Consider the following 17754-nt stretch of genomic DNA (forward strand, 5'->3'; position numbering starts at 1 on the left):
CTCGTCTCTTAATCCTGATGAACAACTCAGAGGGGAGGGTATTAATCCTTTTTTTATACAGTTCATTAAAAAGAATTTAGTGAATTGCCCAAAATCACATAGCTAGTAAATAATGCTTCCTCAATTTCTCTGAGGTAACAGTTCTCAAAGTGTGGTTTGTGGACCCCTGAGAAGGGGTCCAAGGGATCCTTTTGTTGGGTCCCAGAAGACAAAACTACTTTCATTATAATTAAGACATTATTTGCCTTTTTCACTGTGTTGATATTTGCACAATATCAGCAGTATTGTGCAAAAGCAATAGTGAATAAAACTGCTGTCTCTTTAGCACAAGTTAAGGCAGTGAGACTAAACTACTAGTAGTCGTATTCTTCGCTACAATCCACTCACAGTAAAAAAAAAAAAAAAAATGCTAGTTCCACTTCAGTGTCCTTGATGAAGCAGTAAAAGTGACAATTATTAATTACATCTTGACCTTTGAATACATGCTTTTTAATCATTCTGTATGATGAAATGGAAAGTATGCTGCGTACTGAAGAACAGTGGTTGTCTTGAGGAAAAACACTTGTACAATTGAGTGCAAGCTGAACTAGCCATTTATTTCATGTTACTCAATTTTTAGTTGAAAGAACAACTGATAGACAAGCCATGGTTATTTAGACTTGGGTATTTGCAGACATTTTCTCAAAAATAATCAAGATAGTCCTGTCACTTCAAGGAAAACAACTGAAAGTATTTGTTGCAAATGATAAAATGATGTGTTGCCAAGTGAAAATTAGAAATTTGGAAAATTTGTATCCACTACCATGAGCTTGACAATATCCCAATACTTAAAGAATTTCTGATGAGATCAGTTATGATATTAACAAATGTGATTTTTTTTTTAATATTGTATATAATGGAATGTTTTAACATTTTGGAAGATCTGTATAAGTCAGTTAACCAGTATTTTCCAAAGGACCAATGCTTTCATTTTACAAAATCAGGCAAGTGTAAAAGATTCATTCAAAGTACAAGATAGACCAATGGATTTTAATGTAATAGAGTATAGAAGGTTCATTGATGCAGTCTTAGATTCCATGTTGCAACAATTTTTAAGAAACTACCACTTGACACATTTTGGTGTCATATTTTTTCCTTCCTCCACCTAAAATCTTTCGTGACTTCCCATTGCTCTTACTCCACAATCTTGAACATATTCTAAAGGCCCTGCCTGTGTCTCTTTTTCTACCTCTTACCCTCTCTAAGCTCCAGCCACATTGGTTTTCTTTCTCTTTTGTTAAACAGCTTTATTTTGAGATATACCATAAAATTCACTTGCGCGTATTTACAGAATTGTACAGCTGTCATCACAGTCTAATTTTAGAACTTTTTCCTCTTCCCAAAAAGAAATCTTGTGCCCATTACCAGTTGCTCCCCATTCTCCTCTCCTCTTCTTAGCCCCAGCCCCTGGCAACCACTAATCTTTGGTGTAATATCCAAGAGTATCACAATTACCTGAAAAAAACTTTTAAAATAATCCTCCCTTTTCCAATTACATCTATGTGTATGTAGCTAGATTTTCTTCATATGCTTCAATCAAATAACACATATCTCAGTAAATTGAATGCAAAAGTGGATATGCGAATCCACCTGTCTTTTATGAAGCCAGACATTAAAGATATTTGGAAAATGTAAAACGTTCCACTTTTTTAACTAAAATATTTTTTGTTTTGGAAAATATAGTTATTTATGTAGGTATAATTATACAATATGTAAGTTAATCATTATTTTGAAATAAATTAATACATATCTAAACAATTTCTTAGTTTAAATTTATAATATATTAGATATCAGTAGATATAACCCATGTAAACAAAGGCTCTTTGACATCCTCAATACGTTCTGAGAGTATATTTTATTTATTTATTTTTTTTTATGAGCAAGATCAGCCCTGAGCCAGCATCTGATGCCAATCCTCCTCTTTTTGCCGAGGAAGATTGGCCCTGGGCTAATATCTGTGCCCATCTTCCTGTACTTTATGTGGGATGCCGCCACAGCATGGCTTGACAACCGGTGCGTCGGTGCGTGCCTGGGATCCAAACCCACGAACCCCAGGCCGCTGAAGCAGAGTGCACGCACTTAACTGCTGTACCACTGGGCCAGCCCCCATTTTAAGAGTGTCTTACGACCAAGAAGTTTGAGATCCACTGACCTAGGAGTGATCAGTGTTTAGAAGACTAAAGATAGAATTATTCTGAGGCAGCATAGGTTTTAAGCAAGCATAAGCTATAGAGCTCTTAGCAAAATAGAGAATACTTGCATGGCCAGAGAGATTATATACATTTGTGTTTTACCTTCCATAATATATCTTAGGAACTATAGTTTAAAACCAGGGATTGGCAAACCGTGTCCTGCTGGCCATAGCTGGCTCTCTGCCTATTTTTGAAAGTTTTATTGGAAGGCATCCACACTTATTTGTTTGTTTATTCTCTATGGTGCTTTTGCACTATAGCAGCAAAGTTGAGTGGTTGCGACAGAGGCCTTGTAGTCTGCAAAGCCTAAACTATTTACTCCCTTCCCCCTTTTTTGCTGAACCCCTATTTTAAACTCCTAATATAGTCTTTTGGATTCATTAAAATGTTTCATTTTCTGGAGTGCTTTGATACGGTTTGATTCTTTAGATCTTGGACTCTTGACCTTTCAGGCTCCCTTGTGCCACAGAGTCTATAGCTTCATGTTTTCTTGGGTTCCCACCCAAGGAATTAGTTTTCAAGGTGCCCTTGAAGGTAAACAAAGTAGTTTTTTATTAAAAAAGGGACTATCTTACTAGAGAACCCTCTTCTGCCCCTAGACTTGTTTGTCTAAACTCCTAACAAATAGCGGGACTGAGACCAGAACCAGCACTTCTGCCCTAACCCATTGTTTATTCAGGATGCAATGGTTGTATCAGGCAGGAACTGGTAAGAGGAGATTGAAATACAGTGAAATGGTGAATTTGGTTTTAAACATGCTAAGATGGAGGTAAGAATGGGATCTTAAACTGAAATTAATTAATTAGTCTATTGGAAATGTGAGAACCATACTGGGAAAGAGTTCAGGGCTAGATAAAAAGAATTATTAGGAAAAATTTCTTGTAAATTTTTTAAGATTGTGAGTTGATAGCCATGCTGCTTGTGTGGTGTACCATAACTTAAGAGCTCACACCAAAAATATTTAAGTAATTTAATGACTTGGATGATGGATCAAGTATACAAATATGATAGCTCAGAGGTTTTATTTGGGGTCACAGTGAGAGGTGGACAGACAGGGCTATAGGTAATGCAGTCTACTTTTAGGCTTTTTGATTTATTAACCAAATATTAATCAAATATCTTGTATGTACAGGGTACTATTCTAGGTATAAGGAATACAATGGTTGATAAAGCAGGATAAAATCATTGATAAAAGAGTCACTATTCTCGTGAAGTTTAGTGGAGAAAACAACTAAAAACAAGCCAGTATGTTCTCTAATGTCAGGTGATAATTTCTGTGGAAGAAAATAAGTAACCCCAGGGTAAAGAGAAAGAGGGGAAGTGTCAGTTGTGTCCACTTCCCTGCACCTGCAACTCTGCTCCTTACTTCCATTCAGGAGGATGTACCAGAATAGTAGTGAGTGGAATAATCTTGACTCGTTTAAATTACACCCCTCCCCCCCAAAAAAAGAGGGGGAAATCAGTTGCAAACCTTTCTACTTTTAAAAAGGTTTGTGACACTTTTCATAATTAATCTCATCCTGACATTGTGTCACCAAATTACTAAGATTAAGAACTGCTGGTATAGGGGCCGGCCCGGTCGCGTAGCGGTTAAGTGTGTGTACTCCGCTGTGGAGGCCCAGGGTTCGATTCCCAGGCACGCACCAACGCACCGCTTGTCAAGCCATGCTGTGGCGGCGTCCCATATAAAGTGGAGGAAGATGGGCACGGATGTTAAGCTCAGGGCCAGTCTTCCTCAGCAAAAAGAGGGGGATTGGCGACAGATGTTAGCTCAGGACTGATCTTCCTCACAAAAAAAAAAAAAAACTGCTGGTATAAACAAAGTAGAGAAATGTAATTGGTATGCCTTTTGAACCATCCATCCTTTGCTGTTTAACTATGCCCAACTCATCTGTATGTTTGAGACAAATGAGAAAAATAAATAGTGCCAGAATGTGGAGCCATATAAAATAGGGACTTGCCAAATTTGTTTAGGCGGAAAGTGGATGAAATTGAGCAATGATTTTCAGACTTTTCAAGTGGCAGTTGCTAGAAGTTTCAAAGTAAATCTCACTGATTAACAATTTTAATTTTGTCAAGCATATTTTTTAAACCACTGTCACCATTATAAAAAAAGAAAGGAATTTTAACACAATGAAAGTAGAAAGAACAAAAATCTCAGAAAATAGAACAGTTTTTGCCATGAGTTAGTAAAAAACCTCATATACCAACCACTAGTCTACAGACCAAAGCATCGTAGTATTCATTTCTAATCCCTACAAAATACTCAGCATTCCTTCCTCTTTTTTGTTGTTTTTTGTGGGTTTTTTTTTTTTTGAGGAAGATTGGCCCTGTGCTAACATCTGTTTCCAATCTTCCTCTTTTTCTTTTTTTCTCCCCAAAGCCCCAGTACATAGTTGTATATCATAGTTGTAGAGTTGTAGCTCTTCTGTGTGGCACACCACCTCAGCATGGCTTGATGGGCGGTAAGTAGGTCCGTGCCGAGGATCCGAACCGGCAAACCTTGGGCCACTGAAGCGGAGCACGCCAACTTCACCACTGCGCCACCAGGCTACCCCCCAGCCTTCCTCTTGTTCATGCTCCATTTCCTTTATCACTCCTGACATTACCAGCGAGACGTTAGATGATTATAGGGCTAGAAATATTAGAGATGTCAGTTCACCAAAATTTTAAGGACCAATACTTTCCAGAATAGAGAATTAATGACTTGACTAAGGATTACATTCAGAACCTGGCTACTTTCCTTGTGTGTAAATGGCTAATTGTAAAACAAAATATCACTTAACTTAAAATTTGTACAGTGTCCTTCTTATGATAGTTTTGATGTTATACAAATATTAGATTATACTCCCTAAGTTGATCTTTTCATCATGAATTGGGCACTGCTCTGCCTTTCTGTATACTTTGCAGTTCTTTAAAATAGCAAAATTTGCTAAGAGAGCAGTTAGCCGTTTGAGTAGATCTGCTTTTGCTGCCAACATGTATGTTTTGCCACTCTTAAGTGATATCACTTATTTTGGGGGTGTTGTCTAATATTAGGAATATTCATTCACGTTAAGAAGTTAAAGGTAAAGGATGAGTTTAATTATGGAGGTCATTTTTGTGTTTTCTTTGATAACTAGCTCATAATTTTTTCATATTTTAAGTTCTATGAATTTGAGAGCAAATTACTCATAGTTTTAGAACTACTTCAGCATGTGCTTTTTTTTTTTTTTTGTGAGGAAGATCAGCCCTGAGCTAACATCCGTGCCAATCCTCCTCTTTTTGCTGAGGAAGACTGGCTCTGAGCTAACATCCATTGGCAATCCTCCTCCCTTTTTTTTCCCCCAAAGCCCCAGTCGATAGTTGCATGTCATAGTTGCACATCCTTCTAGTTGCTGCATGTGGGATGCGGCCTCACCGTGGCCGGAGAAGCAGTGCATCGGTGCGCGCCTAGGGTCCGAACCCAGGCTGCCAGTAGCGGAGTGCGCGCACTTAACCGCTAAGCCACGGGGCCAGCCAGCATGTGCTTTTAAGACCATAGTCTCCAGAGTAGAGTACACAAGAAGATCCATTGGGATGAAGGAAGAAAATATTAGGCTTTCTGTTTATACTTAGTTTTTTATAAAAACAAAAAAAAATTGAAGCTTTACTCATATTTTATATATGGCTAGTCGGTTGGCACCCTCATTTGGAATGTTAGAGGATAGTAAGACACTATATAGGAAGGATCCTGAGAAGAATGGGAAACTACAGTTGAAAAAGTAACCTCATTGATTCTTTGCTTATAGCATATTATGACAGATTGCAGTTTATGTGTGCTCAATTCCATGGGTTAATTGATTGTATTTCCCGGTTTAAGGTAAACTAATCTTTAGTAAACAGACTGCAAAGAAGCTGCAGATTGCAGGTGATAATAATGCAAGTAAAAAACTAGAAAAAAAGAGTGGACACTACTATTCATATTAAGAACTCTATCATCCACATCATCATGAGGTTAAGATGATTTTAATCAGATTTGATAAGAAATTGGTCCCCCAGAAATGGAAATCATCAAGGAAGATTTTTGAAATAGGAATATATTTCTCCTTTTGGTAAGGAACTTTGGCCATTTATAATGTGCCTTGAGATTTTAGCTAATGACATTCTGAAACTATCCCAATTAACACGCAGTCTAAGCATTCAGAGTGTGAAGACCAACCTCTACAGGTTTTTTTAGAGATGTTTGGTTATGCAGTATTCAATATGACAGAATTTTACTAAATATAATTATAAATGCTGAGTAGCCTCTCTTGAGGTTTCTTGTTTAAAGGGAAAGACATACCATGGGGAAACACTTGTTCTTTCTGCCATGGTAAAATTAGCAAAAACAATATGACAGTCAACCAAAACACATTCCTTCGTCAGCATGTACTGTTGGGTGTAGTGTAAAAACATTGCTGATGATTTAAGTAAATTAGTAGCAGAGCAAATTGCACAGTCTGGGAGAGAGAAAGTACAGATGTTTCTAACATTACAGCTTAGGGAACTTGCTAGATTCTCTTTCAATAATGAAATGCATAAAGAACTACTTTTGTGAGCAACTAAAGATGATACCCACAAAGATATATTCTCAACAGTAGATCACTTATTTGATTTAAAAATTTTTTTGTGGAAAAACTGAATAAAAACCACTGATGGGAGCTGGCCCAGTGGCATAGCGGTTAAGTGCGCGCACTCTGCTGTGACAGCCCAGGATTCAGACCCCGGGCGCGCACCGACGCACTGCTTGTCAAGCCGTGCTGTGGCGGCGTCCCGTATAAAGTGGAGGAAGATGGGCACGGATGTTAGCCCAGGGCCAATCTTTCTCAGCAAAAAGAGGAGAATTGGCAGATGTTAGCTCAGGGCTGATCTTCCTCAAAAAAAAAAAAAAAAAACCACTGATGGAGGGGCTGCTTTGACTGGAATTAAACCCAAAACATAAAATTTGGGGGGTAGGGAGATAAGGTTAGAGAGAGAGCACCATGCATGAAATTCATTCACTACCTTATTTCTAGAAAACTATGATGTCAAAAAATGGTAAAGCTAGGGGCCGGCCCGGTGGCGCAAGCGGTTAAGTGCGCGCGCTCCGCTGCGGCGGCCCGGGGTTCGCTGGTTCGGATCCCGGGCGCGCACCGACGCACTGCTTGGTAAGCCATGCTGTGGTGGCGTCCCATATAAAGTGGAGGAAGATAGGCACAGATGTTAGCCCAGGGCCGTCTTCCTCAGCAAAAAAAGAGGAGAATTGGCAGATGTTAGCTCAGGGCTGATCTCCTCACAAAAAAAAAAAAAAATGGTAAAGCTAGACTGCAAATTGGAAAACCAAAGCTTCATACTACATAGTAGAGGTGAGGTGTTAATCATCATCTTTTATTCTACAAAGAAGAGTCGTTGATTATATTGTGGCAAAATACTTTTATAAAGCTGACGAACTTAAAAAAGTGAGCCACACATTTTTCTTTTACTAAAAATCAAGTGTTTCAAATATGTTGATCTTTTTTATGACAACAAGTGTTTGTCTACTAAGCAGACACTTTTGGGAAAAATGTATACTTAATTTGTCCCATCAGTGTTAAGGAAAATTTAACAAGGTGTCAGAAGGTGGTAGCTGGTTTTTTAAAGAAACTCATGCAGTGAAGAGTGTATTCTGAAAAATTTACATCGTGCTCTTGTTATTAAAAATGATTTGTCTGTTACTTGTCAGAAGTCTCATATCTGCACAACTTAACAGCTGGGGAGCAGTTTTCTAACAGAAAAATAGTGTAGCAGCCCAGATTCTGGAGCCCAGTGGTATGGTATGGGCTCAAATCCCAGCTCCAACAGTTACTAATTATGTGATCTTGGATTGGTTAATCACTGTGCCTCCCTTTTCTCATCTGTAAAGTGGAAATAATAGCATCTGCCCCACAAAATTATTTTGAGACTGAAATAGTTTAATTAGAGCTGTGTAAGTGAGCTGTGTGATAGCAATAAATCAGTTTTTAAAAACTTTCTAAGTCCTTTTAGTGAATCCATTTGTTAAAAATACCAAAAAAAAAAAAAGTAGAAGCTTCAGATTCAATTGCAGAAACAACTGATTGATGTTGAGGAAGATTAAATTTTAATAGTTAAATTTCCACAAAAACCTTTGCATACTTAGAGGATGAGATTGGAAAATTAGGGTCATAATTTAGTAAGCATGACTAATGGTGTATGTCCTCCATTTGGATCTCTTTAACTTTGTCAGATACTATAGTTTTTAATACCAAGTATTAAAATGAAGGAATTTAGAAGATTATTCAAAAACAGTGAAGCATATTCAATCATATTGCTCTCACTAAAAATAGTTATCTTTTACAAATGTATATACTATCAGTAGTAGAGTATGTATAAATTTTACAAATAAGCATTTTGGAATGTATGCTCAATTTTTTCTCATAGAAGTATAGCAACAAGCTTATTTAACCACTGCTTTAAGAGTGAACAGCAAACTCCTCTACCTGGCGTGCTTACTCAGGTATTCTATGTAAGTGAGTTACCATATATTCCATACATGGATTGCCAGCTGGGTATTGGTACTGCTTATTTGCATGTTTGGATAACTCCTAATGAGATTTAGAATTCTCTAAACTCATTTCATAGGCATCACAAATAGGCATCACAATTTCCTAAGGAACTATCAATCCGTTGTATTTTGTGTATATTCTTCAGCAGTTTTAAAAAGTAGTGATAGTGGATCTAATGATTATTTATCAAAGCTTTTTCATTGTCTGGATTTAAAACAATAGAGCCATTTGCTGTTCAAGGTGCAAATGTTATTTCAAGTCCCAAGCCACCAAGTATCACTGTGTGTTTTCATTGTCCATTCTCTCTTAGGAGTGTTATTTATTTTTATGTGTGTATACACACACACGTGCATACATACATATATACATACATATTTAACATATAGCGCTGATACAGATTTCTTCTAATCAGACGATTATAGTTTAAAATTTTTGTAATATCTGTATTGTGTGTATGAAATAGAAAACAAAATGTGAAATTATAATGGAAGCCAGTAGGAAAGAATTTACTTGACAAATGTTTAGGATCACTTCTAATGCTTTAAGTGACGAACGTTTCAAATGATGTTGGAGGTTTTGGGTTAAGGGTAGTTTGCTTCGAGCTACATCTGAGCACCTGCTAATATCTACTGCTAGACAGACCTCCTCAAGAGCAGATTTCTTTTTTTCTTCATCTTTATATATCAGTGCCTATAATGAGTCATTCAAATAAAGTGAAATAAAGATTCTATGGAGAATATAAGGAAATGCCTCTTATTCTCTTGCTTTCAAGAAGTTCATATTATCATTAGAAAAACTATAAACACTTGCACAGTAAAACAGTATTGGAAATGTCACAAGGAAGGTTGTGAGAAATGGCCAAATTTATGGCAGTTTTAAATGTTTAATGAGTACAGTCATTTCAGGCTTTGAACATCAGTAGGGAGCAGATGGTTCAGGTTCACCCTAAGCACCCTGGCTGCAGCACTTTATTTTACAGAAAAATTCACAGTGTAGCTTGGGCAAAGACAGGAATGTTTAGAGGTGACAGTCTTGTTGGAACCAATGATTATCTAAGTGAATAAAAGAATATAAGATTGAGATTAATTTGTGGAAGACCTTATATGTCATATAAGGAAGTTATTAGACTATAGATGATAGGAAATGTCTGGAATTTTTTTAATGGGATTGTAAATTAATTGGACTGGTGTAGATATGTTGGAAGGTGAGCATTGGAGGGAAGCCGTTGAAGATAAGAATTTCTGCTAATGTCTCATTTACATGTCTGTTTCTCTTATTAGATTATAGCAGTTTCCATAAGTAGAAACTTTTATTCAGTTCTGTATTCTGAGTTCCTAAAACAGTGTTTGGCACATAATAGGTATTTGATAAATCTTGATTGCATGAAGACCATTAAAGAGAAGCTAGTTTAATAATTCACTCAGCTCCGTGGTGGAGCCTGACAACAAATGGGGGGAAAAAGAACTATGGTAACAAGGGAACCAGAACTTCTCTTGCAGTTTTCCTTCAAAAGTGTTAGCCATAGTAGAACTGCTCAGAAGTAAGACGTTCACCTCAGTAGGATGGCTGGGGCAAATAGTAGTATGTATGTGTATTTATTTTAAAGCTTTTTATAGTATATTATGTTAAGTCTCATCGAAGTAAACGTTATTTTTTCGTTAGTTTGTTTTAAAGGTAATAGTAAAATCAAGACAGAAACCCAAACCAAGATATTCTTCCTTGTTTTTCTGCAGATTTTAGTGATAAATCACATATATTTCATTATGAATGTAATTTCTATCCTTTTTTCATAGTTTCCTTCTTTTAAAAAATCTTGTTCATGTATCCTGCTTTGTAGTTAACGATCTGCTCTCGCATCTTATTCAATCCTTACAAGAACCTTATGTGAGGTTAGTAGGAGTTTTTGTCCCATATAGTCAGTTGGGGAAAGGGTTTGGTGTGGTTTAGCCCAAAATCACATAGCTAATACATAATAAAATTTGTATTTGGACTTAAATGTAGAGAGACAGAATATCAGAGTATTTACAAGGGCAGGCTCTGGAGTCAGAACTGGATTTTAATCCTGATTTCACCACTTAATAACCCTATGATCTTAGGCAATTTATGTAATCTCTTTATGGCCTCAGTTTCCTTATCTGTAAAGTGGGGGTACCTACTTCAATTAGTTTCTATAGGTCTGCACTGTACAATATGGTAGCCACTTGCCCCATGTGGCTATTTAGGACTCTTTCTCATACTATCTTATTAATAGTTTTTAATATTGATTAATTTATTACATTTTGAAATGGTAGTATATTGGATGTGTTGGGATAAATATGTTATTAATGTTACCTATTTTAACTTTTTAACATATGTCTGCTAGGAAGTTTTAAATTACATATGTGGCTTACATTGTATTTATATTGGACAGTGCTGCCCTAGACCGGGGGTTGGCAAACTCCAGCCCCCAAATCCAGCCAGATGCCTAGTGTTGTAAATAAAATTTTATTGCAACACAGTCATACCCATTCAATTATATATTGTGTATGCCTACTGTCACGCTACAGCGGCAGAGTTGTGTGGTTGCTATATGTAGAACCGTATGGCCTGCAAAGCCTAAAATATTTACTGTTTAGTCTTTTATAGAAGTTTGCTGACCCCTGCTCTGGACTGTAATTGCTCAATGTGTTATCTTTACTTAAAACTGGATATGAGAGAGAGAGACACACACACACAAAAAGTAGATTAGTGGCGGGTGCCAGTGGGAGAAGGTAGTGGGGAGTGACTGCTAATGGGTACTGGGTTTCTCTTTTGGGATGATGAAAATGTTCTGAAATTAGATAATGGTGATAGTTGTGCAACTTTGAATATACTAAAAACCACTGAATTATACACTTAGGGTAAATATTATGGTATGTAGATAATATCTTGATTTTTTTTTTTAGTGGATATGAGCATGGTTTAGGAGCTGTAATAAAGCAGTACATTAAACATGATATGTGTTAATGATAATGAGAACATGCAAATAAATAAATGCAAATCAACTATGGGAAATGTAAAAAAACTTTTTAATCGTTTTTTATATACTTCCATTGTCAAAGATAATTTTTAATTGCCTTTACGAGGTCATGCCACTTGAGAATATTTGCAAGTAGGTTATCAATAGGAAACACAGTTAGCTGTCATTTATTGCTTACTCAAACTGTCATTTACTACTTAACCATAATAAAGACTTACTGTGAGGATACAATCTCTTTTTAATTGTTAACTTTAAGATACTGCACAATAATACTTGCATAGCCAATCTCAATAATAGTTAAATGAGTGAATACAAAGTATAAATAAAATTAGTATTTTATGAATATTAATTCTCTTCTGGAAGCACTTATCTAAATATAGAAATAGCTTTATGAAGTTTTTAGCGAGCGAGAAAATAATATTAGCAGAAGGGAGTTGGAAGGCCATTCCAAAATGTCCATATCTTGTATGTGTGTAGGTATTTTTTCTTTACTAAATTATTAAACATGACTATATACAAATCCTAGATATTTTCACAGTGCTTTGAAACTGACAAAATATTATCTACTTTGTACAATTGACTCATTATTTTGTTATGCATAGGCTGTGCCAACAATCTGCTTTATGAAGTCCAAAGCCAATAATCAGTACATAAGTTTCCTTCTGAACACTAGCAATAGATTTTTATTTTACTGCTCTGAAAACACGATATTATAGTACCTTATTTATGCTGTAAGTTATGATAGCATGATATCTAAGGGCACAGACTTTGGAGCCAGATAGACCTATTTCCTAATTTGACTCCACCATATACTAACTTAATGTGACCCAGAATAGCCTATTAAGCATCTGTAGGTCTCAATTTCCTCGTCTCTAAAATGGGAATAATACCTTCTCCAGTGAGTTTTTTTAAGGAATAAATAAGAAAATGAGTGTAAAGTACTTTTAGCACATAGTAACCATTCAATAAATGGTAACATCATATTATTATTGCCATTTAATATGTTGTTTTTTTAATCAAACATTTTTTTGATTGTCAGCATCATACATTTCATTATGTATTTTACTGACTCCTACCTTTTTAAAAACATAATGAAATATTAAGTAACATTCTATTTTACTTTCAGTCAAAGAAAAATAAGAAGAAATCAAAGTCAGATGCTAAAGCAGTGCAAAACAGTTCACGCCATGATGGAAAGGAAGTTGATGAAGGTACTTGAGCAAGTGAAAGGACTATAGAAAAATTTAATCCTTTTTCATCAAGGTGCATTATATAAAAGCTGCATTTGTTTCGCTTAATCTTGTATCTAGCTCTTCTTTTTCATAAGTATAGATTTTAATGTACAGATCTGTGGCATTGTTAGGAAACTTTTTAATCTAAATTATTTAAGGATCTAATAGTGCTTTTCCTGAAGGGAACCACCTTGAAATTTAAGGCCTAGCTCAATGCGTTTTGTTTTGTTTTGTTTTGTTTTGTTTTGTTTTGTTTTGTTTTGTTTTGTTTTGAGGAAGATTGGCCCTGCGCTAACATCTGTTGCCAATCTTCCTCTTTATTTCTTTTTTCTCCCCAAAACCCCAGTACACAGTTGTGTAGCATAGTTGTAGGATGGTAGCTCTTCTGTGTGGGATGTCGCCTCAGCTTGGCTTGATGAGCAGTGAGTAGGTCCGCACCCAGGATCCTCACAGGCAAACCCCAGGCCGCTGAAGCAGAACTCGCGAACCCAACCACTGCGCCATTGGGCCAGCCCCCTAGCTCAGTGTCTTGAGCCATTGAAAAGCCATTTGTTTTGTCTTTGCTTCCTAGAAGTGTGGTTTAGGATTCTTCCCTGTTGTTCTTAAATATGCCATACCTAGAAGTCTGTGTATAAAATTCTTGAATAAGCCATTTATTGTCATCACTTAATAAATCCATTTATTAGTAATTATATATAACACTCAGTTCTATCAAGCAAGATAAAAAGATGTACACTGTGACATTTTTTCTAAACCATAGATGACAGATTTTGTAAAAATTACCAGAATAAATAATGGCAACTGCCTAAAATACCATAACGAAATTAGAATACATTCTTAGGATGAATTACTGTAACCAGCACTATTGGTTTTTAGTTTAATATCTAAATTTATCATGATATTTTGTGTGCCCCTGCCCCATTTTCCCCCCCAAAACGACAGCTTTTTTTGTCTTCCCCTTACTGAATAACATTTTTTTTTCTGGGGCTATGTCAGGAGCCTGGGAAACTAAAATTAGTCACAGAGAGAAACGACAGCAGCGTAAACGTGATAAGGTGCAGACTGATTCTGGTTCATTGGATTCAACTATCCCTGGGATAGAAAATACCATCACAGTTACCACCGAGCAACTTACAACTGCATCATTTCCTGTTGGTTCCAAGAAGAATAAAGGTATATTAGTGGAACATAAGAATGATACATCAAATCCAACTCCTTTTAATCAGATGTACGAAATCATTACGTCAAAATCTGACTATTTTGAACTGCTTACGTCATTGTGCTGATATACCCTTCTTCGTGAGAGCATTGTGGACCACGTATTGGTTTACCTGATACCAGCAGTGTTACTTGTTACATACTGCCTAATGAGTGGCCTGTTAAATTTAAATTGCCTTTCTGCCTTGAGTCACATGAGAAAATGATGTTGCCTCTTTTTTGTCATGTGTATTGCTTCGCTCCAACTCTCTTACATCTCCATTTCTTATAGTGGACAATACACATACTAAATAGAAATTTGTCACCTTTGTGCATGTTGAGTGCTTTCATTTCAAGTTGAAACAATCATGTTCTGGGTAGTACAGGTTCTATCTGGATTTCTTATCACCCCAACTTTTTGAGAATGCCATAGGTTGTTGATAAAGCTAGACACCGGAACTTCAAAGATTATTGAGCTAATGTTCTTCCCAACTATTTCAAATGCTCAAACTAGCCTATACTGATGGCTTCTTGGTAGCTCTTTACATTGCCATCATTTTTACCCTGGAACATCAGTCTGCAGAGTGATACTGTTCAACTTGCTTCAAGGCATTGACTTATCTTCCTTTACCTTTTTATTAATTGCTTCCCCAGCCCCCACTTCTTTCCAGATCGCTTTCTTAGCCTTGTTACCTTTCACTTTTTTGCTTGATGACTTGGTAGAATTTATTGCTTTGGTACAGCAGTGACTTCTACTTATCCATTTTCACTGTCACATCTTAGCCGTGCTTTAGAGTTTCTGTTGGTGACCCTTTTTCACTGTCTTGTGCATGCCTTCCTTGCTAGCACAATCCTGTGTCATGCTGGTTTTTTGATACATCGTTATCATTATGTTTTTTAGTGTCAGAGAAATAGCATCTTTGTTATAATATGTATTCTCACCTCTTGCCATATTTCCTGAGTCCTGGTCCCAAATACTGGCAAAGTTCTTAAGTTGATGTGTTTGCTTCCAGGATTGTTGAAAAGGCAGCTGGTATTGTTGAGAGGTGGCAAAGTTGAATCCAATTACAGAGCCCAGTTCTCCAGTTCCTACTTAAAAGAATCTTGTTAACCATTATAGAACAGTAGACTATATATACTTGGGCAATTTTTCAGGTTCTTTATTGGCATTTTAGTTGACTAAGAATATGGTAACTAGAGGACTCAGTTCCTAAGGAAATGTGAAATATGTTGTAAGACTGTTTTCCAGTGTAAGAATTTAGTACTTGAAGGAGCAATTTATGATTATAAATAGTACGTAAAAATTAATTTGTATGTTACTCCTAATTTAATGTACATAGTGGCCTATTTAGTATTAAATAAATTTTATTTCTATTTCAACCAGGTGATTCTCATCTAAATGTTCAAGTTAGCAACTTTAAGTCTGGAAAAGGAGATTCTACACTTCAGGGTGAGAGAAATTACATGTAACTTAAATTGAAGGCCCATCAAAATAGAAATTTATATACATGTTTCTTTCCTCACATGAATGACACAGAAGGAAAAAAAAGGCTTAAAAATTATTTTTAACTGCTAAAGTAACGTAATCACAGTCCAGAGATTTTGAAAAATAGATAAAAAGAAAAATCACTCCTACTTCTAACAGTGTTTGGTATGTTCTAGTTGTTTCCCTCTCTCCCCTATATCTAAAAATATTCTTTCACTAATAGTTTTTGTGCAATTTTGATTCTTGCTTTCATCATTTAAGCCAACAGAGAAAAGAAGGATTTTTTTTAGACTTGGGTTTAATATAGGCATATATGAGGTAAAAGACTTTACCACTGTTTATTAAGAAAAAAGCCTTAATACCTATAATCTTTTAAACTGCTTTCTTACATATCAAATATTTCACAATAAATGGATATATGATTATGCAGTGATTCACAAATAGAAAATATAGTTTATTTACTTGTTTATGATGAAGATTGAATTAAGTAGAGTAGTATACCTTACCTAAAAACTAAAGTGATGTGGTAAAACATAAATTTAGAAATGAAAAAGCACCTTCTCGTTTCAGGCTTGTTCTTAACACTGTCAGCCTCCTTCATTCCCATGATTCTCAATCCTTGCTACACGTTATAATCATCTAGGAAGCTTAGAAAAACAATACACACGTGTATATAGAAAGAAATATGTACTTATACACACACACACTCGAGTGTTGTGTGTGTGTATATACACAGACATACACATACACATATGTACATGTACCTGCATACAAATATATACGCACATACGTACTGATACCTGGGCTCCACCCCTAGAGATTCTGATTTTAATTGGTCTGGGCTGAGGCTCCAGTATCTACTTTTATGATATTTTTCAGTTGATTTTAATATGAAACCAGATTGTAGAATCGCTGCCTTATACATAATATATATGTAAATATTTAAGAAAAGAGCATGTAACTAAGGAGGAGTCTTCATATTCTTAGAGGGTGAGTATTCTAAGTATACCAGAATATGTGTTGTTTTCCTGTTGGCTCCGTAGTGCTTCCTTTGAGCAAGTTATTCTGCTGTTGAAGACGTCTTTAGTATATATATATTTATTAAGTTCAAACCTACTCATAGTTTTTAAATTAAAAGTCATCCATGGTGGTTATATACTTTTTAAATTCTTCATTTTTATGTTTAAAGCTCAAGCTATTTAAAGGACAATAGGGGAAAAAACTGAATGATAAATATAAACCGAGCAATCATAGAAATTTGAAAATATCCGTTTTAACAAGGAGTCATGTATCAGTTTTTAATCTTTATTTTCTTTTCTTTAAGTTTCTTCAGGATTGAATGAAAACCTCACTGTAAATGGAGGAGGCTGGAATGAAAAGCCTATAAAACTTTCCTCACAGATCAGTGCAGGTGAGGAGAAGTGGAACTCTGTTTCACCCACTTCTGCAGGCAAGAGGAAAACCGAGCCATCTGCTTGGAGTCAAGACACTGGAGATGCTAATGCAAATGGAAAAGACTGGGGGAGGAGTTGGAGTGACCGTTCAATATTTTCTGGCATTGGTAAGAACTGTTAGAAAATTTTAAGTTCATTAAAATTGCTTATCTGGTACATTTTGAATTTTCCAGGAATGAAAAAAGATCCATGAGTAGAAAAATTAGTAAGGCCATACAGAAATCATAGTAATAGTTAACTCTTTCAGATCCTTCATATGGAGCAAAGTGGGAACTAAATAAGTGAATAATAGCATTTATTATTTAATCTTTATTTAGTGCTTTCACATACTTTATCTCATTTGATTATCAATGTAGCTAACTGGTATAATTGTGTATTTTTAGTGATATAATAAGCGTAATATGTGAGTAGACTTTTTCATTATTTTCAACAGTTCTACTATTGAGTTTAAATAAAAATAGTAAATGGAAGTACAATTTATTGCATCCATTTATATACTGTTTTACAGTCTACAAAATGCCTATTTGTGATTAACTTTTCCCCTGGATTTTTGAAGATAAAGACCAATAGTTGAAAAGCTTTTTTCTGTTGAGTACCATCAAGTTAAAAGCAAT

General features: G+C 35.7%; 1 protein-coding gene across 5 annotated transcripts in view; it reads left to right on the top strand.

Annotated features, from left to right (window-relative positions):
* The window catches only part of MTDH (metadherin), a 61664-nt gene that overhangs the window by 16352 nt on the left and 27558 nt on the right, over window positions 1-17754 (top strand). For 3 of the 5 annotated variants that reach the window (XM_058564675.1, XM_058564678.1, XM_058564676.1), the window contains exons 3-6: window positions 12898-12982; window positions 14000-14176; window positions 15585-15650; window positions 17011-17247. In XM_058564675.1, coding sequence (XP_058420658.1) covers window positions 12898-12982; window positions 14000-14176; window positions 15585-15650; window positions 17011-17247 — 565 coding nt within the window. The remainder of the gene's footprint in view (window positions 1-12897; window positions 12983-13999; window positions 14177-15584; window positions 15651-17010; window positions 17248-17754) is intronic. The other 2 variants (XM_058564677.1, XM_058564679.1) reach the window with 1 other exon arrangement.

The sequence above is a fragment of the Diceros bicornis genome, chromosome 21 (assembly GCF_020826845.1).
Source record: "Diceros bicornis minor isolate mBicDic1 chromosome 21, mDicBic1.mat.cur, whole genome shotgun sequence".
NCBI lineage: Eukaryota > Metazoa > Chordata > Mammalia > Perissodactyla > Rhinocerotidae > Diceros > Diceros bicornis.